General features: G+C 46.2%; 1 protein-coding gene across 1 annotated transcript; it reads left to right on the top strand.

The window, feature by feature from the left end:
* Positions 1-297: 297 nt before the first annotated feature.
* On the top strand, positions 298-24188 carry LOC308321921 (NLR family CARD domain-containing protein 3-like). The gene is made up of 10 exons (XM_080773022.1): positions 298-490; positions 6423-6514; positions 11186-11449; positions 11848-11925; positions 12067-12117; positions 13370-15227; positions 16380-16556; positions 17183-17329; positions 22533-22582; positions 23398-24188. The coding sequence occupies exons 3-10, from the start codon at positions 11194-11196 to the stop codon at positions 23964-23966; spliced, it is 3186 nt and encodes a 1061-aa protein (XP_080629148.1). The 5' UTR covers positions 298-490; positions 6423-6514; positions 11186-11193; the 3' UTR covers positions 23967-24188.
* Positions 24189-26035: the final 1847 nt, after the last annotated feature.

The following is a 26035-nucleotide window of genomic DNA, read 5'->3' as shown; positions in this document are numbered from 1 at the left end:
GTGCTAGCACAGACAACCTTCAGAATAACAAAATATGAACTCCAGTGGAAAGCGTTTATTCATTCAGATAAATTAAAGTTAATGTTATTAGTTACGTGTTATAAATGTTAATAAAAATACACAGACACATCATTTGCGTTATATATTTTCGTGTAAATACTTAAGTTATTGTTTAATGTGCAAATTAATTGATTTTGTTTGCTCTAGTCTAGAGCTTTCCTTTATTCTGAAGAGGTCGGCCACAGGAAGTCTTATCCTTGCTTCCTCATCCTTGTTTACTAGCCACTGGTTGCATGGACGAAAGTTCACTGCGGTTTGTGAGTGAAAACGAAAGTATTTCATAGTTAAAGTCTCTCCCCCATATTAGACTTATATTATAACTAAAACAGCAGCAGGAGGAAGACAAGATGGCGGCGCATTGTTCCTGCCAAGCAGAAGAATGCTTTCCGTTTCTTTGGACAACAGCGCAGAGCCGCAGACAACACGCCAGGTATGAGTTACTTAGCCCTGGTCCAACTTCCTCACTGGCTCACTCCCGTGCGAAGGTTTACTATTCCCAGCAAATAAACAACACGACGTTAACTACTAGTACTCACCGACACAAAGCCTGCTAGACCTTGAGGTAAAAGTCTATTCTCGAAGCTGGGAAGCGTCTCAGCTCCACAACTTATCTCTAAAATATACTATTTTACTATTAAATGGAATGAATCCGACCAGATCGGATAGGCTGATATCAGCCTATAGACTGATGGCAGCCTATAGGCCTGGTTCCCATTTGTACAGCGTGGCTCTACAGTAGTTTGTCCATTATTGGAATTGTACATCATCTCTGTCGGATTCAAAAGTAGTAGAATACTACAGTAAAGTAGTAGTGTATACTACAGTAAAGTAGTAGTGTATACTACAAGCTCGTGGGTCTGTTAATTTTGATGATTTTGTGTGACACTGTTAGTATGACAGGGCGTTAAATGATGAAAAAGTTATAATATGAACATAAGAGGTTTCTGTCCGACAGCAACAAAATGGAATTAAGTATGAACTATTTTAGGTTTGTATGCCAGTTTTGAGCAGTGACATTTACTATCAATTCAAACATGTATTTGGAACATTGAAGTTAATTGTTTTGCACCCCGTCTGTCCGTCCGTCCGTCCGCGTGCGTCCGTCTGTGATAACCTAATATCCAGCACTGTTGGCTTGATCGCAGCCAAACACACACACTCAGTCAACCTGAGCGTTCGACCTGAGCAGTCGCATTCCCAGGAGCTCTCTCCAACCAAGAACCGGTAGCTATGTTTTCAACTTGTTCCGCCTTTTACCTATTCTTCATCCTATGGATTACGGACGCATGCTTTAATTCAACATGGAGTTTACACCAAGAAGAGATGGAACGATACGGAAACGAAGCAGAGGAGTTTGAGTTTCACAGCGACTATTTCCTCCTAAATGGTTTGGAATGCAAACACATTTCTTTTGGGTCGGCGGCGATTCATGGCCTGTTAACAGCGAACCCGAATCGCAAGTACAAGCCCCCGACTGGCAAAATGGATCGCAGAACTGTGATTATTTTATGCCTGTTGCTATCGGGAGACATTCATTTCAATCCTGGACCGGTTACACGATCACAAGCGGTCTCACAAGCGAGACTGCTCCTACAGCAAGAGGTACTTCCGCAAGCCACAGCCGTTTCCATCGCAACGCGCCACGGCTTCCAGAGCGCCGCCTCCATGGACTTGACCACGGACGCAACTCCAAGATCAGCCTGGGGCTCTCCAGCCTCTCCCCCACAGCATACAACCAACGCCAGCGGACCCCCTTATTTCACCGCGGGCGTTATGTTTGCTGAAACCAACCCGGCTGTGATCGAAACCGAGGAACACCCCCCCCTCCCCCACACCCCCAGTCAATCCAGGTCTACTGAGGACAATGGCATTGACATGTGCAGGACATGTCCTGACATGCACAGTCAATCCAGGACTACTGAGGACAATGGCATTGACATTCCACCGCCCAGGACATGTCCTGACATGCACAGTCAATCCAGGACATGTCCTGACATGCACAGTCAATCCAGGACTACTGAGGACAATGGCATTGACATTCCACCGCCCCTCCCCACTCACACCTCAGCCACGGAAATTCCACCGCCCATCCACATTCACACCTCAGACTATTTCAACACCGACGAAATTAACACAATCGTCGAAACCAACGGCCTTCATCTGTTTCATTTGAATGTGAATAGCCTCAGTCGCAAACTGGCAGAGATCAGACATCTATTTCAAAACGGTAAGGCAAACATCCTGTGTTTTTCTGAAACTAAGCTTGACGAGTCCACTAAGGACCCAGAGATAGAAATAGAAAACTATACTGTCATTAGGAACGACAGAAACAGGCATGGTGGTGGCGTGTGCATGTATATTCACAAAGACACTGAATATGTTACTCGTACTGAATTACAGCATGATGAAATTGAAACTGTGTGGGTTGAATTAATTTTCAAAAATGCTAAATCAGTACTAGTTGGCACCGTCTATAGACCGCCTGATCAGCACGGGTTCTATGATATTCTTGAGGGGTGCTTAGCTGGGGAGGAATCTGTAGAGAAAATCCTGATTGGCGACTGGAATACGGACATGCATCGTAAGGAAGTGCCTGTGTTTAAATCGTTTAGTCGGCTCTGTGATCTGCATGGTTTCAGCCAGCTAATTACCCAACCCACAAGAGTGTGTGATTCTACTCAAACTGTCATTGATCTCATTCTGACCTCGGACAAATCCAGAATCTCCAAGAAAGGGGTTATTGTATGTGGGCTCAGTGATCATTTTATGATTTTCTGTACCCGCAAAATACAGAAACTAAAATTTGACTGTCACAAAACAGTCATATCTAGGGACCTCAAAACCTACTCTAGTGAGGCCTTTAACCTAGAACTGGAGAGACTGGATTGGTCCGATGTGCTCAGGAGCTCACTAGTCGAAGAAGCATGGCTTGGCTTTAAAACCAAATTTACAACAGTACTAAACAACATGGCTCCTCTGAGAACCATCAGGGTCAAAACCCGCTCGGAGCCATGGATGAATTCGGACATACTGACTGCAATGAAAGCCAGAGACAACAAATGCTCTGAACTTCTTAAATGCAATTCCAAGCTAGCTAAGCGCTTCGACAGTGATCTCCAAACCAAACTGTGCATCCTTAAAACCCAATGTAACAAGCTAAGAAACGGTGTAATTGCCATGACCAAATCAGCCAAAAGTAACTTTATCAATGATAAAGCCGAGGAAATCAAAAACAATCCTCGGGAGCTCTGGAAGCTACTAAACAACCAACTAGGCTGTGGTCAGAAACTTAAAACCAGGTTTACTAACATAAACATCAAATCAAATAACACCCTCATCACTGACAAGGTTGATGTAGCCAATCACTTGAACATCTTCTTTACAAACATTGCAACAATGCTGGTTAACAAACTGCCCTCCCACTCTGGGCGTTTTGGTGTAGAGCACATCAAAGGCTTCTACAAAAACCTAGGTGTTTGTAAAGATGATTTTAAAATGACAATGGTAACAACTGAGGAGGTACTTAAGAAACTGAGTGCCCTCCAACCCCACAAGGCCACTGGCCATGACAATATTCCCTCCAAATTTCTCAGAGACTCAGCCATTTCCATAGCTCCAGTCATCACCCACATAGTTAACCTCTCCATCAAACAAGGACAGGTCCCCAGAGATTTTAAACTGGCCAAAGTAACCCCCCTGTACAAAAAAGGGAGCAAATTAGAACCCGGCAACTACCGCCCTATTTCTATTCTAAGCTCCATCTCGAAAGTGATGGAAAAAATAGTCTATGAACAGGTTGAAAAGTATCTTGCCACTAATAAATTGTTGTACGAGTTCCAATCTGGTTTCAGAACATCCCACTCCACTGACACATGCCTTCTCTATTTGAGCGACCACATCAAACACGAGGTGGATGCTGGAAAATACTGCGGCATGGTCATGCTGGACCTCCAAAAGGCTTTTGACACCGTGAACCACTCCATACTGGTTAACAAGCTTAAAGCTATTGGTTTTGATAGCACATCAGTGAGCTGGATGCAATCCTACCTGGAGGGGAGAGAACAGATGGTGGAAGTGAACGGAACACTGTCCCCCCCCCTCCCAGTGAGCTGTGGCGTCCCACAAGGAAGCATACTAGGGCCTTTACTGTTCCTAATATATGTAAACGACATGACTTCAGCTTGTGACTGCAACTTGTTCCTGTTCGCAGACGACTCAGCACTGCTGGTCTCGGACAGGAACAAACTGCAGGTTGAAAAGACCCTCAGCTCTGAACTCGGTAGAATCTGCACCTGGCTCGCTGATAACAAACTATCCTTACACCTGGGAAAAACTGAATCCATTCTCTTCGGATCAAATAGTAATCTCAAAAAGGCAGATGGCTTCTTGGTTAGAGTTGGTGATGATATTATCACACGGAAGGATCAAATTACCTACCTAGGTTCCATCCTGGAGGCCAATCTTTCCGGTGATAAGATGGCCACCAACGTAATCAAAAAAGTCAATCAAAGAACAAGATTCCTCTACAGGATCTCCTCACTGGTCGACAAAAACACCTTGAAGACCTTAACAGGAGCCCTTGTACAAGGTTTCTTTGACTATGCATCCACCTCCTGGTACCACAGCACCTCAAAGGCCCTTAAAACAAGGCTCCAGACCTCCCAAAACAAACTGGTCAGGCTCCTACTTGGCCTCACCCCCCGAACCCACCTCACCCCTGCCCACTTTGACAGGCTGGGATGGCTTAGGGTCGACGACAGAGTACAGCATCTTGCAATGGGTCTGGTCCACAAGATTAGATACACCACCAAGATACCCATGTACCTGTCTAAATACTTCCTTAATGTAAACGAAGTCCACACCCACAACACCAGAGGGAGTGCAACAAACCATGTACAACCCAGATTCGGCACAAACAAGGGACTAAATTCTTTTCGCTCCTATGCGACCAAAATGTGGAACGCCCTACCAACAGTCATTAAGACATGTGAATCCCTTGGCTCCTTCAAAACTGCTCTCAAAGGGCACCTACGGATGGCTGCAATTCGAAACTGGCCTCTGTAAAAGCTGAATTTGTATCTGGATTGTACTATGTTTTTGTATGGACGTGGTGTTGGGTGCCTGCACATATGCACACATGGCATCAACGCATGGTGTTGTGTGCAGGCGCCCTACACTCTGTCTTTGTACTATGGATTGTACTATGTTTTTGTATGGACGTGGTGTTGGGTGCCTGCACATATGCACACATGGCATCAACGCATGGTGTTGTGTGCAGGCGCCCTACACTCTGTCTTTCGTTTTATTTTATTTTATCCCCCTGTTCCCCTCACTGTATATATACTTTTTTTCCCTTTTCGCTTCCTATATGATGAATTCCTGTTCTGTTCTTTAACTACATAGAAGTGTCTATTTGTTTGTCTCTAAATCTTTTGATGAATTGAACAATGTGGACCCTGTTGTAAACAAGTGTAAGGCTTAATTGGGTCGTCCACTCACAGTTAACAGTCTTTGTATTGAGTTTGTGCTTGAAATGTACTGTAATTCTGCAAACTGTTAATAAAGATTTCAATCAATCAATCAAAAAACTCCCTGGATGCCAGAGCTGAATGAACCTCTTTGCCCATTTTTTTCACATTTGGCCTGTTGTAGTGCCATGGGGGCCAACTTTTGCTTGTACTGTACCTAGGGGAGAGCCGGGTCAGTTGGTGCGGTAGGACGGTTTCACCTCGGACTGGATACCATGCAACACCTTTTCGTCGCGTATTTCCGGCGACGTCATTCGATTCCACAGCGCCCGAAAGCCTCGCAGACAAAAAGAAATCCATTTCCGCCAAAGATTGACCGAGCTACAGACCCTTTTGTCAGTGTTTTTGCACGCGGAGACTGGGGGAGAGAGAGAGACAGGTCGGCTGACGCGCATTTTACTAATCCCTCCCTGCACAGAGACTAATTCATTTCAAGTAACCAAACTTTTTTGTGAACAAGATACACTTGTCCTCTCCCATTACCCCGAGTGTTTTTTAATTTTGGTGAAACGAGTCGGACGCAATCGGCAAAGCAAAGTGATCTCCCGCTCACTTCCGCATCTTTCGCCCTGCGTCCTCCTTCCGTCCTCCTGAGCGCGAGATCACTTTGCTTTGCCGATTGCGTCCGACTCGTTTCACCAAAATTAAAAAACACTCTGGGTAATGGGAGAGGACAAGTGTATCTTGTTCACAAAAAAGTTTGGTTACTTGAAATTAATTAATCTCTGTGCAGGGAGGGATTAGTAAAATGCGCATCAACCGACCCTGCTCTCCCCTACTTCTAATTGGCGGGAAAAGAGTATAATGCAGTTGTTATCTTCTCTGATCCCCCAGTGTTCTGCATCATGATTGGTTTGAACAGCCATTGAAACCAAAGAGAGAGGGCATGTGATTGGTGGAAACCATCGCCACAGTCAGTAACTGAGGTAAGACCAGTGTGCACTGCAGTGCTTCTCAAAGTGGGTTTGTGGGGAAAACTCAACAATCAGGCTACTTTTATGTGTTTAATACTACTTCTGTCCATAACTCCACTGGGAGCAGTAGGCTACAGCCCCGCACACAACATCCACCTTCCATAACTCCACTGGGAGCAGTAGGCTACAGCCCCACACACAACATCCACCTTCCATAACTCCACTGGGAGCAGTAGGCTACAGCCCCACACACAACATCCACCTTCCATAACTCCACTGGGAGCAGTAGGCTACAGCCCCACACACAACATCCACCTTCCATAACTCCACTGGGAGCAGTAGGCTACAGCCCCACACACAACATCCACCTTCCTTAACTCCACTGGGAGCAGTAGGCTACAGCCCCACACACAACACCCACCTTCCATAACTCCACTGGGAGCAGTAGGCTACAGCCCCACACACAACATCCACCTTCCATAACTCCACTGGGAGCAGTAGGCTACAGCCCCGCCCACAACATCCACCTTCCATAACTCCACTGGGAGCAGTAGGCTACAGCCCCACACACAACATCCACCTTCCATAACTCCACTGGGAGCAGTAGGCTACAGCCCCACACACAACACCCACCTTCCATAACTCCACTGGGAGCAGTAGGCTACAGCCCCACACACAACATCCACCTTCCATAACTCCACTGGGAGCAGTAGGCTACAGCCCCACACACAACATCCACCTTCCATAACTCCACTGGGAGCAGTAGGCTACAGCCCCACACACAACATCCACCTTCCATAACGCCACTGGGAGCAGTAGGCTACAGCCCCACACACAACATCCACCTTCCATAACTCCACTGGGAGCAGTAGGCTACAGCCCCACACACAACATCCACCTTCCATAACTCCACTGGGAGCAGTAGGCTACAGCCCCACACACAACATCCACCTTCCATAACTCCACTGGGAGCAGTAGGCTACAGCCCCACACACAACATCCACCTTCCATAACTCCACTGGGAGCAGTAGGCTACAGCCCCACACACAACATCCACCTTCCATAACTCCACTGGGAGCAGTAGGCTACAGCCCCACACACAACATCCACCTTCCATAACTCCACTGGGAGCAGTAGGCTACAGCCCCACACACAACATCCACCTTCCATAACTCCACTGGGAGCAGTAGGCTACAGCCCCACACACAACATCCACCTTCCATAACTCCACTGGGAGCAGTAGGCTACAGCCCCACACACAACATCCACCTTCCATAACTCCACTGGCAGCAGTAGGCTACAGCCCCACACACAACACCCACCTTCCATAACTCCACTGGGAGCAGTAGGCTACAGCCCCACACACAACATCCACCTTCCATAACTCCACTGGGAGCAGTAGGCTACAGCCCCACACACAACATCCACCTTCCATAACTCCACTGGGAGCAGTAGGCTACAGCCCCACACACAACATCCACCTTCCATAACTCCACTGGGAGCAGTAGGCTACAGCCCCACACACAACATCCACCTTCCATAACTCCACTGGGAGCAGTAGGCTACAGCCCCACACACAACATCCACCTTCCATAACTCCACTGGGAGCAGTAGGCTACAGCCCCACACACAACATCCACCTTCCATAACTCCACTGGGAGCAGTAGGCTACAGCCCCACACACAACATCCACCTTCCATAACACCACTGGGAGCAGTAAGCTACAGCCCCGCACACAACATCCACCTTCCATAACTCCACTGGGAGCAGTAGGCTACAGCCCCACACACAACATCCACCTTCCATAACTCCACTGGGAGCAGTAGGCTACAGCCCCACACACAACATCCACCTTCCATAACTCCACTGGGAGCAGTAGGCTACAGCCCCACACACAACATCCACCTTCCATAACTCCATTGGGAGCAGTAGGCTACAGCCCCACACACAACATCCACCTTCCATAACTCCACTGGGAGCAGTAGGCTACAGCCCCACACACAACATCCACCTTCCATAACTCCACTGGGAGCAGTAGGCTACAGCCCCACACACAACATCCACCTTCCATAACTCCACTGGGAGCAGTAGGCTACAGCCCCACACATAACATCCACCTTCCATAACTCCACTGGGAGCAGTAGGCTACAGCCCCACACACAACATCCACCTTCCATAACTCCACTGGGAGCAGTAGGCTACAGCCCCACACACAACATCCACCTTCCATAACTCCACTGGGAGCAGTAGGCTACAGCCCCACACATAACATCCACCTTCCATAACTCCACTGGGAGCAGTAGGCTACAGCCCCACACACAACACCCACCTTCCATAACTCCACTGGGAGCAGTAGGCTACAGCCCCACACATAACATCCACCTTCCATAACTCCACTGGGAGCAGTAGGCTACAGCCCCACACACAACATCCACCTTCCATAACTCCACTGGGAGCAGTAGGCTACAGCCCCACACACAACATCCACCTTCCATAACTCCACTGGGAGCAGTAGGCTACAGCCCCACACACAACATCCACCTTCCATAACTCCACTGGGAGCAGTAGGCTACAGCCCCACACACAACATCCACCTTCCATAACTCCACTGGGAGCAATAGGCTACAGCCCCACACACATCCACCTTCCATAACTCCACTGGGAGCAGTAGGCTACAGCCCCACACACAACATCCACCTTCCATAACTCCACTGGGAGCAGTAGGCTACAGCCCCACACACAACATCCACCTTCCATAACTCCACTGGGAGCAGTAGGCTACAGCCCCACACACAACATCCACCTTCCATAACTCCACTGGGAGCAGTAGGCTACAGCCCCACACACAACATCCACCTTCCATAACTCCACTGGGAGCAGTAGGCTACAGCCCCTCACACAACATCCACCTTCCATAACTCCACTGGGAGCAGTAGGCTACAGCCCCACACACAACATCCACCTTCCATAACTCCACTGGGAGCAGTAGGCTACAGCCCCACACACAACATCCACCTTCCATAACTCCACTGGCAGCAGTAGGCTACAGCCCCACACACAACACCCACCTTCCATAACTCCACTGGGAGCAGTAGGCTACAGCCCCACACACAACATCCACCTTCCATAACTCCACTGGGAGCAGTAGGCTACAGCCCCACACACAACATCCACCTTCCATAACTCCACTGGGAGCAGTAGGCTACAGCCCCACACACAACATCCACCTTCCATAACTCCACTGGGAGCAGTAGGCTACAGCCCCACACACAACATCCACCTTCCATAACTCCACTGGGAGCAGTAGGCTACAGCCCCACACACAACATCCACCTTCCATAACTCCACTGGGAGCAGTAGGCTACAGCCCCACACACAACATCCACCTTCCATAACTCCACTGGGAGCAGTAGGCTACAGCCCCGCACACAACATCCACCTTCCATAACACCACTGGGAGCAGTAAGCTACAGCCCCGCACACAACATCCACCTTCCATAACTCCACTGGGAGCAGTAGGCTACAGCCCCACACACAACATCCACCTTCCATAACTCCACTGGGAGCAGTAGGCTACAGCCCCACACACAACATCCACCTTCCATAACTCCACTGGGAGCAGTAGGCTACAGCCCCACACACAACATCCACCTTCCATAACTCCATTGGGAGCAGTAGGCTACAGCCCCACACACAACATCCACCTTCCATAACTCCACTGGGAGCAGTAGGCTACAGCCCCACACACAACATCCACCTTCCATAACTCCACTGGGAGCAGTAGGCTACAGCCCCACACACAACATCCACCTTCCATAACTCCACTGGGAGCAGTAGGCTACAGCCCCACACATAACATCCACCTTCCATAACTCCACTGGGAGCAGTAGGCTACAGCCCCACACACAACATCCACCTTCCATAACTCCACTGGGAGCAGTAGGCTACAGCCCCACACACAACATCCACCTTCCATAACTCCACTGGGAGCAGTAGGCTACAGCCCCGCAAACAACATCCACCTTCCCGAACTGCACTTTTTGTCCAGTAATCGTTATACTGTACCTGCAGGTCATTTACAGGACAGCACGTCAGTACCACAGGTTTGTGCGCGTGGCGGGGGTGCAGGTCTTTTTTCCGACAGCATATTGATCCGAAACCTCAATCCTAACCTAACCCTAACCGCGAGCACGGGAGCAGCGCATGTCGGACCATCGCTTTTTCGCATCGCAGCGACGGTCCACCCGCTGCGGAGCGGACTGTTGCCCCGTCGGCTAGAATGCTGTCGGAAAAGACTCCGCCCTCCCGCGTGGCGGTGGCGTGACCTTTAGTAGTAGCTGAGCACAACAACGCCCTGACAAAAAGACTAACGGTAACATTTATATATGGGTGAGTTCGGATATGTCTACCGGGAGCGGGAGAGTTTGTATTGCAGTGTGCTCAGTACGCTATCCGAACGCACCCCTACAGTACACACACACACACACACAGTACACCTTAGGTTTGTGTACATAAATGACATGACAGCTGCAAGGTGGGAGTACAAACTTAAACTGAAATTGGGTATGAGAAGTGTTTCCTGATGCATGTAACTTCAACTATACAGCTTATTGTGTTCAGGCTTTTGACTCTTTTCACATCAAATAATGAAGCTGACATGTTAATATCATGTGTTTGTAACAGAATCCACCATGGGGACACTTAAGCAGCGCATGTTGGACACTCTGAAACAGCTGCTTCAGGAAGAGTTTTGCGAGTTCAAGTGGTATCTACAACAAGAGCCTGGAAATGTTCTCGATCCGTGTGATCGGGAGAACGCCAAGATGACAGACATAGTGGACCGGATCACGCAGAGCTGCCCTGATCATGCTGATGAGATCATGCTGAAAGTTCTGACAAAGATGGACAAGAATGATCTAGTGGAGAGGTTCAAAACCACACCAACAGGTAGGTGAAGAGAGGATAGATATTTTATAGTTTATTATGTTTATAACTTAATATTATATTAAAACACCCTTGTAGATTGTAACTAGCAATGTCGCAATTTCCAGGTCAACCTCCTCCTCTTCTAATTTATACAACCTCTGTCTCCAGGTCACCTCCTCCTCTTCTAATTTATACAACCTCTGTCTCCAGGTCACCTCCTCCTCTTCTAATTTATACAACCTCTGTCTCCAGGTCACCTCCTCCTCTTCTAATTTATACAACCTCTGTCTCCAGGTCACCTCCTCCTCTTCTAATTTATACAACCTCTGTCTCCAGGTCACCTCCTCCTCTTCTAATTTATACAACCTCTGTCTCCAGGTCACCTCCTCCTCTTCTAATTTATACAACCTCTGTCACAGACAGGTCTCCAGGTCACCCTCCTCCTCCGAGACCCGCTAGCCCAGAAAGAGGAAGGCAGAGGAAGAGGAGGAAGCAGGGTACGTTGGTTTTTAACCCTACAACACTAAACACAATTATGTTTTCTGACGCACACAAGCACACACACACACACACGCACGGAGGCGGACCCAATGGGAGGATGTGTCTCCACTCTGACCAATCACTGTCTCACATTTCAGCTTTGACAGGAGAAGAGAAGGCAAGACGAGAGAGAGAAGCCAAACTGAGAGGTAAGGTGTGTGTGTGTGTGTGTGTGTGTGTGTGTGTGTGTGTGTGTGTGTGTGTGTGTGTGTGTGTGTGTGTGTGTGTGTGTGTGTGTGTGTGTGTGTGTGTGTGTGTGTGTGTGTGTGTGTGTGTGTGTGTGTGTGTGTGTGTGTGTGTGTGTGTGTGTGTGTGTGTGTGTGTGTGTGTGTGTGTGTGTGTGTGTGTGTGTGTGTGTGTGTGTGTGTGTGTGTGTGTGTGTGTGTGTGCGTGCGCGCGCGCGGGAAACACTCTGCAACACGTTAAATTTCTACTTCTACTAAAGAAAGAGGCAGCGATGGAGCCATAAGTCCATATCCATACATTCGGGGACATAAATTGCGCAAAATACTTTTAAACATGACGCGGCCACGCCAGAAGGCTGCTCCTCCTAGCCGTTGTGTGATAACTGCTAAGCTACATTGTCAACACGGCACTGACCAGGGTTGCCACATTGACTGAGAGGGAAACAAGCAACCAGGTCTATGAAAATCCGAAAATTAATCTACAATAAGCAACACTATTGCTGACTGTCAAACATCATTTTCATGTCATGGACCACTAATATTATATATATATATATATATATATATATATATATATTTGCTGTTTATATATTCAGAACGGGTAAGGACTAGTTGTTATAATTAAGCTATTGAAAAATAGCAGATCTACAAGCTCATAGCGCGCCACCGAGTGGCACGCTACGAGCTTGTAGGTCTGCTATTTTTGAAAGATCGTGAAAATATTTATTTCAGAAAACCGGAGGTTTTAGAAGATTTTTAATTTATTTCGAGGTCGACATTTTAAAAATGTCTTCTAAATTCGGACAGTTTTCTGTATCAGTGGTGCTCAATATTTAATGTCAAGAACCCCAAAATATATATGTAATTGGCTGCCGAACCCCATCTGAAAATATGTTGTTCCAGGAACCCCTCAGAAGCAAAGATTTGAGTTAAAAACGTTCGCTCTGAAACTAAATATATATTCAAAGATCTTTGCCACATTTTCATGATTTTTAAAAAATAGCAGACCTACAAGTTCATAGCGCGGCACTCGGTGCCGCGCTATGAGCTTGTAGGTCTGCTATTTTTCAATAGCTAAAGTGTAACATTACACTTAAAACACCAAAATGGGTTAAACCCTGTTGTCGTTGCGTGCTAACGATAGGCGGTTAAGAAAACGTCTCCATTTGGCCACCCAGAGTCCCCGACAGATAAGCATTCCGTTTGTTCACTACAGGTCTGTTGGAGAGAACATCAGGGTATGAAGAACAACTTCAACGCAACATGAGCAGTACATATCGGAGTGTAAGTTTGGTCACAAGGCTTACGGTTGTGTTTGAAAAGATCTTCATCTGGCTCTACAATGTAGACATCGAAGACACTGACATCCACAGCCACCATGAGGTCAGACAGATGGAGATGAAGAAGCCAGGAGAGGGAACCCTAATCCAACTCATTGAAATGTTCAAAGACCGTTCTGGAGTAATCGTAAGAACAGTGCTGACCGTTGGCTGTGCAGGAATTGGCAAAACTTTCCTCGTTCACAAATTTCTGTCTGACTGGGCCAAGAAATGTTTCCCCCAAGATCCACACCTCGTGTTCCCGCTCAAGTTCCGCCAGTTAAATCTGCTCAAGGGGGAAAAGTTTCGTTTGGCACAGCTAATTCACCTCTGCATCGTGGAAACCAGATTCATTGAGGAAGACATTCTTAATGACATCTTTAACGAATTGCAGAAGTCAGTAGACTACAACGAGAGCCCTTTCAAAGTCATGATTGTTATGGATGGATATGATGAAAATATTTTGCCATTCGATTTCAAAGCAAATTTTGGACCCATGAACTTGGTGGATTCGTACCCAGTGGAAGATCTGCTTGTAAACCTCATCAAGAGAGAGCTGCTCCCCTCTGCTCACATCTGGATAACCTCACGACCTGCAGCAGCCAAACAGATTCCTAAGGCGTTTGTTAACAGGATGACAGAAGTACGAGGCTTCATTGAAGATGACCAGAAGAAGGAGTTCTTCAAGAAGAGCATCAGTGATGAGAACCAGGCCAGCTCAATCTTCTCACACATCCAGAAATCAAAGATCCTCCACACCATGTGTGAAATCCCAGTCTTCTGTTGGTTCCTTGCTAGAGTTGTGCAGAACAAGGGGATGACAGAGCTGCCCAAAACCCTGGTTGAGCTGTTCTGCCACTTCCTGATGGGTGAGACACTGCGGGAGAAGATGAAGGATCCTTCACTAAACGATGAAGACAAAGAGAAGCTCATAAAGGATGCAAGAGACGTTCTTCTGAACCTGGGAAATCTGGCGTTTGACCAACTGGACAAAGGAGGAATAATTTTCTATGAGAAAGACCTGAAAGCGTGTGGACTTGATGTGATCAAGGACTTGCTGAGCTTTTGCACAACCTTCTTCAAAGAAGACGACACGTTCTTCAAGAAAACCGTCTACTGCTTCGTTCATCTGAGCCTCCAGGAGTTTCTGGCTGCAGTCTACCTGTTCCACTGTTTCACTCAGAAGAACACGGAGGTCCTGAAGACATTCCTGGGAGATGATGATGACCGTGACGGTTCAGACAGTGACGGTTCAGACAGTGACGGTTCAGACAGTGACGGTTCCCTGTCTGACTTCCTGAAGGCTGTTATGAAGAAATCCCTGAAGAGTGAGAGTGGACAACTGGACCTCTTTGTCCGTTTCCTTCATGGTCTCTCACTGCAGTCCAACCAGAGTCTGCTAGGAGGCCTGCTGGGTCAGACAGAGAACCGTCCAGAGGAGATCCAGAGAGCCATCGACAACCTGAAGGAGATGAATGCTCGTGACTTCTCTCTTCACATTCCTGACAGATGTATCAACATCTTCCACTGTCTGATGGAGATGAACGACCCGTCAGTCAGTCAGGGGATCCAACAGTACCTGGAGTCAGAGAGTAGATCAGGGAAGGGACTCTCTGAGACCCAGTGTTCTGCTCTGGCCTCCATGCTGCTGATGTCAGAGCAGGTTCTGGAGGAGTTGGACCTGGACAAATACAACACATCATCAGAGGGGCGACTGAGACTGATCCCAGCTGTGAGGAACTGCACAACAGCCAGGTTAGTAGTCCTGTGAATAACAACATGACTGAGCACCATTCCCTCATATATTACTACTGTATTCATTCATTACAAATTAATACAAATAATAAACGGACATGCACGCACGCACACACACACACACACACACACGCGTACTGTACACACGCATGGATGGACGCACACACGCACATGCACACACAGAGGTGGAATCATCACAATTTAAAAGACTGCTTGGTCACAACAGGTGGTTCATTTAATGTAAACCAGTGGTTCTCAATTCTTTGTATAAATAAATATGTATTATGTAACAGACCTCTATCTGAATACATTGTGTGCCAGTGACCCCCACACCATAATTGTTGATTGTTAAATGTTAATTTATTATTGTCAATTATTTTACTTAACCCATTCTGACCTGAGATCAGATTCTAAAAATGTCTTCTACATCCTGACAGTTTTCTGAAAAAGCTATGTTTCTATGTCAGTCGTTTTATGTCAGATTTTTCAAAAATAGCAGACATACAAGCTCGTAGCGCGCCACTCGCTATGAGCTTGTAGATATGAGCATTTGTGCCTGTCGTAGACATGCGCAGAGCAAGTTCAGTCAGGGAACCTCAGTCAGCGCGCCGGCCGTTAATTGGGCCACCGCAGCATCATCCGCATGATTCACTCAGCCAATCACAGCTCACCCCATCTCTCATACCGGCTACTTGAACCAGAGGTTTGCATTCCTCTGCCTTCTTGCTTGCCCACTGCTGGTGTATCAGCGTGCTGCTGTCATACATCCTTTGCCGTCTTGCTGGCCCACTGCCGTTGTATCAGCGTGCTGCTGTCATACAACCTGCGCTCAATTCTGCTTGCTGCTTTCTATTGTATACTCTACGCTGCGGTATACAAGCTCGTAGCGCGCCACTCGGTGGCGAGCTATGAGCTTGTAGATCTGCTATTTTTCAATAGCTAAAGCATAACATAATGCTAACACCAGAAGGGGTTTCCGCCCAAAATGGGTTAAATATGTTTTTGAAAATAGGCGATCTGCAACCTCACCATGTGACACAATGTGAGCTTGTAGATCTGCAATAGAAGATCTCTCAGTTTACTTCCTTGACAGTGAACTTGGTCTAACCTGTTTTGATCGTCTCTGATTTTACATTTAATCTGTCATTACAGACTTGTTGGTTTTGGCAAATACCTCAAGAAGAAACACATTGAAGTTGTGGCTTCAGCTCTCAGTTCTAATCCGTCCCATCTGAGACACCTGGACATCAGTTACAACCACCTGGAGCCAAATATGGACCTGCTGTGTGACGCACTGAGGAGTCCACATTGCAGACTGGAGACTCTACGGTCAGATATGTTTTATTTATTATGTGATAAATGTGTGAATAAGGTTGATATCATAGTAACACACTTCTATTATAAGAAGATTTGGTGACCCCCCTGCAGTAACTCGGAGGACCCCCTCGGGGTCCCGGACCCCCTGTTGAAGACCCCTGCTCTACTACATTTTAGTATCCCCAAATTGACACGTATTTGTCTGCAGACCCTCATCTTAAAATATGTTCTGCTAGGGACCCCCCATCTGAAAATATGTTCTGCTAGGGACCCCCCATCTGAAAATATGTTCTGCTAGGGACCCCGTCTGAAAATATGTTCTGCTAGGGACCCCGTCTGAAAATATGTTCTGCTAGGGACCCCGTCTGAAAATATGTTCTGCTAGGGACCCCGTCTGAAAATATGTTCTGCTAGGGACCCCGTCTGAAAATATGTTCTGCTAGGGACCCCTTAACGCATTTTGGGTGGGAACCCCTTTTGGTGTTTTTTATTATTTACCTATTGAAAAATAGCAGATCTACAAGCTCATAGCGCGCCACTCGGTCTGCTATTTCTGAAAAATCAATCACTGTCTTCTATCCAGAATAATGTATTTTATAGCAGACAATCAAACATGTGGTGTTTTATTTCTCATTTAGACTGATGAACTGCTGGTTGTCAGAGAGAAGCTGTGAACTTCTGGCCTCGGCTCTCAGATTGAATCCTCATCTGAGAGAATTAGACTTGACCTTCAACGTCTTGCCGGTGTCTGGACTGGAGAACTTCTCTGGACTGGAAACGCTCAAGTGAGTAGACTCTGTGGCCCTCATTTATCAATCGAGTGTAAAATCTGCCACAGATTCGAGTGCAGGTTTCGTAGTACACCCACGTCGCCACGGCATTTATAAAGTGATCGCAAACAGCTGATCCTTCCTTAATTTCGTTCTGACGTTAATAAATGTGACGGCTGAAATCTATCGGGCACGCGCTCGTTTTTGCGACCTGAACGTTCTGGAATACGTCCTGAAACCATGGTTACATGGACTTGCTGCCCCAGCTCTCTCATACACACACAGACGCACGCACGCACACGCAACTTGCAACTTGTTGTATCTTAAATAAATAAACCTGCATGAATTAAATAAAGCTGTAGGTCTGTTTCTCCTCTCGCTTCGCTTCCCCCTTGCTGCCCGCCTCACCCCCCCCCCCCCGCACGCACGCTGACGCACATATCGCAATTTGCAAGCAACTGTCACTGTGTGTTGTTAGTTGTACAGTTATATTAAATTATTAAAGTATTTTTAATTTAATATACAACAAGATCTATTAGTGAACGAAAACCTGAACCTGTGAACCATGAATTAAATAACAAATAGTCGCGCGCACACACACACACGCTGCTGTTTTGCATAGGTGCTGCTCCTCGATCCTGATCCTGTCCTGTCTGCCTGTCTGTCTGTCCGTGACACCGTGATCAACTGACCATGCACGTTCGACAGTCTATTTAGATTGCCTCACAGTCGCTAGTCGCTGCAGTGGATAGGCTGTCAACTCAACTCAACTGTCAATATGAATGTGCAGCTAAAACCGTAGCCCATGTGGCTGGCACTGGAGGAGTGGTGGTGGTGGGCTGGCTGGGTAGCCTACATCTCCGATGCGGTTCCCACTTGCACTGGCGGTACATTTGGCATTCGAGCGACGCGTCGGGTTTATTAAACGAGGAGGAGATTGCACATGTAACTCCAGAAAGACATCGGCCTACTGTAGATTAGGCTACAGTATATAGGCTACCCATGCATGTTGGGACTCTCCGCATAGCACTGCACTATAGGCTATACTTTCCAACGTCATGGAAATATTCCAGCACAGACAGCCCAAATCCTCGCATGTATGCGCTCATGCAAAACACTGTTTAAATGGCTTAAATCAAGTGCGATTTTAATTGTAAAGTTGGAAAGCTCCTATAAATTTAATATGACACAAAGACACATCTTGTAGGTCCATTCCTTTTTTCTTTTTCTTTTTTTACATGTATCCCATATACATACAGTTTTATATTAACACTTTAACTGCTACAGGTTCTAGCGGACCAAGGCTTACTGGTGCTAAGGGGTTAACATGGGCTTTTTGAACTTTTTGGGGGGCCCACAGCGAGGGGCCTCTTATAGCGAGAATCACACCGCATAAATCAAAAGAAAGCCCAACTTGTCCACTTCAATTTAAAAAAAAAAGAATATGATTCTACCATCTTCCATTCTGGAGATATTGACCTTTTTCTAACACCTGCTTTTGCCTGCACGCTGCTTGTGAAAAAAAACAACAGAGATATGGAGGCTTGAAGTTGACAGACATTGACAGACAGATATAAAAAGATATCATATACATACTATACACTGAATGAAAGCCCTGAATGTCTACTTTTAGGAGGAAAACAAATACACGTTGATCCCATGTACAGTTTGTCACTAATTGGCTATTGAATGCAGCTTGCGCCCACCAGAGAACTTTAGAGAAGGCATGGACCCGAATAACTATTATTCACAAAATAAGGCCTATAGCGACATGTACATACTATATACCGTATGAAACAGTAGACTCTCTGCTTTCATAAGAAAAATACCACCCAGAAAAATCACACCCCTGTGAAGTGAGCAGTGCAATTGCACTGCTCACTTCACAGGGGTGTGATTTTTATTATTATTACAGTATTAGTATTTTTCTTATGAAATCAGAGAGTCTACTGTTTCATACGGTATATAGTATGTACATGTCGCTATAGGCCTTATTTTGTGAATAATAGTTATTCAGGCCCATGCCATCTCTAAAGTTCTCTGAAAAAGATAATTTTAGAGAAAGCATGGACCTAACAACTAAATATTCACAAAATAAGGCCTATAGCGACATGTACATACTATATACCGTATGAAACAGAATACTCTCTGCTTTCATAAGAAAAATACTAATACTGTAATAATAATAGAAATCACACCCCAGTGAAGTGAGCAGTGCAATGTTGCACTGCTCACTTCACAACATTGCACTGCTCACTTCACAGGGGTGTGATTTTTATTATTACGAGTAAGACGCGCGAACGCGGAAAGCGAACGCAGATCGTAAATTGCAATAACAATTAGAATAAATTACAGACATGATCTGCAGGGTGTCATAGTTAGTGCTTGGACCACGCCAGCTCCATATATGGTCACAAAAGACGCCATCACACTCATGTCACCATGACTCAGCCATAACCATATAAGGAGTCCCCAAAGCAGGACCACGCCATCACACTCATGTCACCATGACTCACAAATCACTCAGCTCCATATATGGGCACAAAAGGGCCAGGTCCACATATACAGTAAGCGGGACAGACACACACACACACACACACACACACACACACACAGACAGACAGACGTGATCTGCTAGGTCTCATAGTAAGTGCTCATTGCATTCGCAATTACAGTATTAGTTTTTTCTTATGAAAGCAGAGAGTCTTGATGCACATATCTGATCATAAAACGGACTTGGAAACTTTCTTCTGCCTGCATCGTGGTCAGTCTCTCTCCTAAGTTGTTAGAAAATATAAATCAGCCTCAATCGTAGCCCCATATGTGCCCTCTCCCTACGCTCATTGAACTCATTCGGCTTTGAGGAAATGATCTTGCATAATCAACATTATTGTCGATTGTCGTGTGCCGCTCCAAACATGTCCAGACATACCACTAACCTCATCGATCCAGTCTCGCGTATCTATAAGGTGAGACGCGAGACTGGATCGGATTGTGTCTGGACATGTTTGGAAAAAAGACCAACGACGATCGTGGATGGATGCGGCAGAAGCAGCACGTCAACGTGTTTGGAAAAAAAACAACAACGAGAAAGGGGGATGGATGGTTGGATGCGAGCAAAGCAGAAGCAGCACGTCAACGTGTTTGGAAAAAAAATAACAACGAGAAAGGGGGATGGATGGTTGGATGCGGCAGCAGCAGAAGCAGCACGTCAACGTGTTTAGAAGAAAAAAAACAACGAGAAAGGGGGATGGATGGTTGGATGCGAGCAAAGCAGCAGCAGCAGCAGTACGTCAACAATTATAGGGAAAATAGCTTTATCCACCACGGCCTCCGCAGTTTAGGATGAGACGTGTGTATTCGTTATACATTACAAACGGGTCAATGACGTCCCAGACGTCTTCATTGCGGTCTTATCACTGAAATTATAATGAATGCAAAACGGTTACAATCACAGCCGATAGATAGTGTCTGCTGGCGAAGACGCTATGGCTTGCGATCAGCGACCAACGTATCATGGCAGTCCCTCGATAATGATGTGCAATCTGTCCATGACTAACTCCACATGTGTCTGGCAAACGTTATGAAATCAAATGCCGATCGTTGCAGGTTTATATACGGGCAGAGAGCAAATCGCGTTGTATCTTGTTCCGAGAATGAGAGTGCAAGGCAAGCCTTGCAGTTGAAAGCAGTGGGGACTCGGGAGTGGGGGGGGAACTGCCAATGCGATCCAAGAGGAAGAGACCCCCCCCCCCCCCACCATTCTCCCTCGGGAGAAACCATGTAGAAACAGGAGGGGAGGGGGAATCGAGTGTATTCACACACACAAGAGCATGGACCCATCCATTTTAGATCCCCTGACATCTGCGTTGGTCTATGCCGGACGGCCGTCTCCATTACGTCGTACGTCCTCGCATAGACCAACCAATAGGCGGTGCCAGACGCTTCTCAGACCAACACCTCTTTTCAGCAGGGGGGGGGTTTTAACTCTTTTTAGAGCCGATCGGTGTTACATTATGAGTTGTCCGGGCGCAAATATAGTTGAACTATAGTAATCAATAAAAAAACGTTTTTTGGACCATAAAACGTATAAAAACGTTATGCGCTTATCACGGGTGGGTATAATAAAGCGTATAAAAACGCTTTCAGCATTCTAAGTGTTAACATTTTAGGAGTGAATACATATGTTTCGATGCCTTTGGCAGCCTCTCAGCTGGTCAAACAATGCTGCTCCGCCGTTCTGCGACAGAAAAACATGCGTACGCCAGCTGAGGAGCAAACGTGGATTTTGAACGTTGTCACGTTCAATTTCAAGCTTTGGCGGAAATGGTAAATGTCAAAAATGTCGGTAATTTCGGCGTGCACCCATATTTTGGCGTACGCACGGTTGATAAATGAGGGCCTGTCTGTCTGTCTGTCTGTCTGTCCCTTTTATGCCCATACATGGAGTTCCGTGTGAGGCATGCCCAAATATGGAATCCAGGGTAATCTATGACCTCATAGACTAGAGTTTGGAATCATAATTATGATGACATGTATTTTTGAGGGGCGATAATAAGAGCGCCCCTCACTTCACATGGGTGTGATTTTCACAACCATTGTGACCGACTTCCGACTCTGCACACCTGAACATTACTCCCTCAAGTCAACTTTAAATTGATTGATTTAGTTAATATTTACACACAAATTAATAATGCTGGATGTAAGGAATATACTTTTAATTGAAACGTACAATTATATGAAAAGATTATATTGTAGCATACTTCACATGTAAACTGTAATTTGGCATAAAAATAAACGTGATTAACCAGATGAACTCTAGTATGCCTAAGAATTCTGAGAACTCATAAAGCAGATCTACAAGCTCAATTAGCAGATCTACAAGCTCAAACATCAGATTTACAAGCTCAAATAGCAGGTCTAACAGGAGAGGACACAGAAGGTTCCCTCTCAGTCATTTCATAACAGTTTCCCCTTGAGTGTCCTCAGTGTATCGTTGTATGACCACAGCCTGCTCGCCAGTACCACGGGAAGAAATCATATTAGAAATGTAAATACAACAGTATTTTAACGTCCTCTGGTCCAAGCCAGGTGGCAGTGAGTTTGTCCGGTCAGGCTGCCTGCCCTGGTGAAGATAATGGTAGCAGAAACACTGTAGTGTCAGAGACGTTGTGTTAGACAGTCAGACATTGATGCATTGTTGTTCTACTTCCTACAGAGTGAAACATGGAGGAGAACTCTGGACTAATCCTCAACTCCCTACACAATGTGAGTGTCTGTCTGTCTGTCTGTCTGTCTGTGCTATGTGTTGCTACTGGCATGTGCCGTGGTGGAAAGTAAGTACATTTACTCAAGTTCAGAAAACAGAAAAGTACATTTTGTAGAATCTGGTCTCAGGTCTTAATGGGTTAATAGGTTTTCTGCTAAACTTATCTGATTTTAACAGCAACGTTTAGATTTTAGTTTAGTCATAGACTTTTGAATAAAACTTAATTGAGTTTTAGTTATATTTTAGTCATCTGAAATGTTTTTGTGTTGGTCTAGTTTTAGTTGACTAAATATCATGAGATTTTAGTCGACTAAATATATAATTGATTTAGTCGACTAAAATGTATTTTGGCGGCCTTGATGTCGTCATATAATAATTGCAGATTTTACACTTGGTCGCATGCTGAAAATAACAGATCTACAAGTTCACAACGCGTTGCAATGCAACACTTGTCTTTTAGTTCTACTGGTTCTCTTCTCCACTAGTCCCTCCCTAACATTTTAGTCTAGTTTTTATTTGTTGACGAAATTGTCAGTATATTTAGTTTTAATCGACAAATTCAAAATTCAACACTACAGTGGTGCTCAAAGTAACCTATTTCATGTCAAAAACTCAAATTATTTGTAATGCCGCGGAAAATCTGTTAAAACGTTTCCTTTTTTACGATTTTTCAAAATGATCACATCTCATGAGGGTGAGACAGGGTGTAGCTGGGGTGGAGGAGGGTGAGACAGGTGGTAGCGGGGGTGGAGGAGGGTGAGACAGGTATAAATATGTTTAATATTTAATGTTTTTTACTGTGTTTTCTCATCAGATTCCCATCGTCTCACTCTGGACCCAAACACAGCAAGCAGAATACTCTGTCTGTCTGACGACAACAGGAAGGTCACAAGGTCAAAGAAGGGGGAGGAGCTTCAGCCATACGCTGACCACCCTGATAGATTTAGTGATGATGATGGTCAGATTCTGTGTTTAGAGGGTCTTTCTGGAGGCCGTTACCTGTGGGAGCTAGAGTGGAGGGGAGTGGTTATGATAGGAGGGGCTTACAGAGCAATCGGCAGGAGAGGAGAGGATAGGAGGCTTGGACTCAATGATCATTCCTGGAGTCTGTCCTGTAATAGAGGCGGTTACTATGTCTATCACAATAATAGGGTGACTTTCCTCCCTGGTGTTCCCTCTGTCTCCAGCAGAGCAGTGGATGAGAGCGGTGAGTCTGTCTACAGAGTAGCAGTGTATCTAGACTGCCCTGCAGGGACTCTGTCCTTCTATGAAGTGTCCTCTGACTCACTGAAACACCTTTACACCTTCCAGGACACATTCACTGAAGCTCTCTACCCTGGGTTTGGGGTTCTTTTTTACTCCTCCTCAGTGTGTCTTTGTTAGGACAGACAACGTCTCTGATCAGAGAGAGAGAGAGAGAGAGAGAGAGAGTTCTTAACCCATTCTGGGCGGGAAACCCTTTTGGTGTCTTACCCCCTCAGGCCGGGAACCCATATTTGGGTTCTGTACAGTATGTACAGTATTCAAAAATTATAAAGAATTGATGCTGCTATATACATGTTTGAAGTTTTTCAGAAGACTTGGGTCAGGCTTTAGCCCATTCTGACCGGGCACCCATTTTGGTGTTAGAATCATGTTATGCTTTATCTATTGAAAAATAGCAGATCTACAAGCTCATAGCGCGCCACCGAGTGGCGCGCTATGAGCTTGTAGGTCTGCTATTTTAGAAAAATCGAAGAGCGACTGACATTTTTAGAATCTGATCTCAGGTCAGAATGGGTTCATCAGACCAGTGTGTGTCCAGTGGAAACCTCGTATGAATCTGATCTCAGGTCAGAATGGGTTAGAAGGCGTTTTTAGAATCGGCCGTAGGCCTAAATGGTTTTTTTGGGGTCATTTTTACCACTATAGATTTTTGATCTATGGTGATTTAGATTTGTCAAAACGATGATAAAAAAAACAAATGGACCAGTTGTACATACTGTATTTAATGTTCTTGTACAGTATTGATGTATAAAAGTACATTGTAAATGTCTAGTGTTTCATAAGCAGATCCACATTTTATATTCCTAATGCTCTGAAGCATTTCTGAAACCAGAACATCGAATAAATGTTTATTCATGAGAGAAGTTTCTCTGGATTTATTTCTATGTAGGTTTGGGTGAGTTTGTCAAGATGCACTGGGGTGGTGCCAGGGACCCCCAGGGGTCCTTTAGGGGGGTCCGTGGACCCCCAGGGGTCCTTCAGGGGGGTCCAGGGGTCCTTCAGGGACCCCCAGGGGTCCTTCAGGGGGGTTTGTGGACCCCCAGGGGTCCTTCAGGGGGGTCCGTGGACCCCCAGGGGTCCTTAAGGGGGTCCTTTAGGGGGGTCCGTGGACCCCCAGGGGTCCTTCAGGGGGGTCCGTGGACCCCCAGGGGTCCTTCAAGGACCCCCAGGGGTCCTTTAGGGATCCCCAGGGGTCCTTCAGGGGGGTCCAGATGCTCTGAGGTGGTGGTTCTCAACATATGAAGTAGTTCTGGTCATTTTGTGGTGGGGGGGGGGGGGGGGGCACAGGGGACCACGCATTGAAAGTAAATTATTCCACAAAACTAGCGTCATTTGTATTGTTGACCTATTTCGTTCATTCCTGACCTCTCTATCACAGAACTATGTTTTTTGTGTCCATATCACTACGCCCAAAAAATAGTCTGTCGGTGGAAACCCTCGGCCAATCAGGGACCACCATTCTTGGTGACGTCACTAAGGTAAACCTACGGTAAGGTAAGGTATGTTTCATGGTTGGTATGAGGTCAGTAATCCATTAGAACGCCCCTCACTTCACACGGGTGTGATTTTAAAGGGGCGCTAGCCCCTCCTATGAACAGCTTCCGTCCTCACATCACACGCCATTGACAACAAACGGAGAAATGGCGTCCGAATTCCGCTAAATATGACGTAAATTAAACATCAAAACATTAACCCATTCTGGGCAGGAACCCCTTTTGGTGTTTTAGGCATTATTGCGAATGCAGTGAGCACTTACTACCAGTAAGACGCGCAAACGCGGGAAGCGAACGCAGCTGAGACCCTGCAGATCATGTCTGTCTGTCTGTCTGTGTGTCTGTCCCGCTGTTACTGTATATGTGGACCTGGCCCCTTTTGTGCCCATATATGGAGCTGAGTGGACCTGGCCCCTTTTGTGCCCATATATGGAGCTGAGTGATTGCTGATGCAACACACTCCATATTTGGATAGCAGGACAGACAGACACACACACAGACATGATCTGCTATGTCTCATAGTAAGTGCTCACTGCATTCGCAATCACTGCGTTCGCAATGAGACCTAGCAGATCATGTCTGTGTGTGTGTGTGTGTGTGTGTGTGTGTGTGTGTCTGTCTGTCTGTCCCGCTTTTGTGCCCATATATGGAGCTGAGTGATTACGTCACCATGACTCAGCCATAACCATATAA

The sequence above is a fragment of the Protomyctophum bolini genome, assembly GCF_963924005.1.
Source record: "Protomyctophum bolini genome assembly, chromosome: 9".
Lineage (NCBI taxonomy): Eukaryota > Metazoa > Chordata > Actinopteri > Myctophiformes > Myctophidae > Protomyctophum > Protomyctophum bolini.
The sequence above is the reverse complement of the archived record's forward strand: the minus strand, read 5'-3'. Positions and strand labels throughout refer to the sequence as shown.

Excerpts from the sequence above, each read along its gene's own strand:
- LOC308321921 (XM_080773022.1), top strand. The coding sequence starts at position 11,194 with ATGGGGACACTTAAGCAGCGCATGTTGGACACTCTGAAACAGCTGCTT. Across the intron at positions 11,926-12,066 it reads GAGGAAGAGGAGGAAGCAGG|CTTTGACAGGAGAAGAGAAG; the intron begins GTACGTTGGTTT and ends CTCACATTTCAG. Across the intron at positions 15,228-16,379 it reads AGGAACTGCACAACAGCCAG|ACTTGTTGGTTTTGGCAAAT; the intron begins GTTAGTAGTCCT and ends CTGTCATTACAG.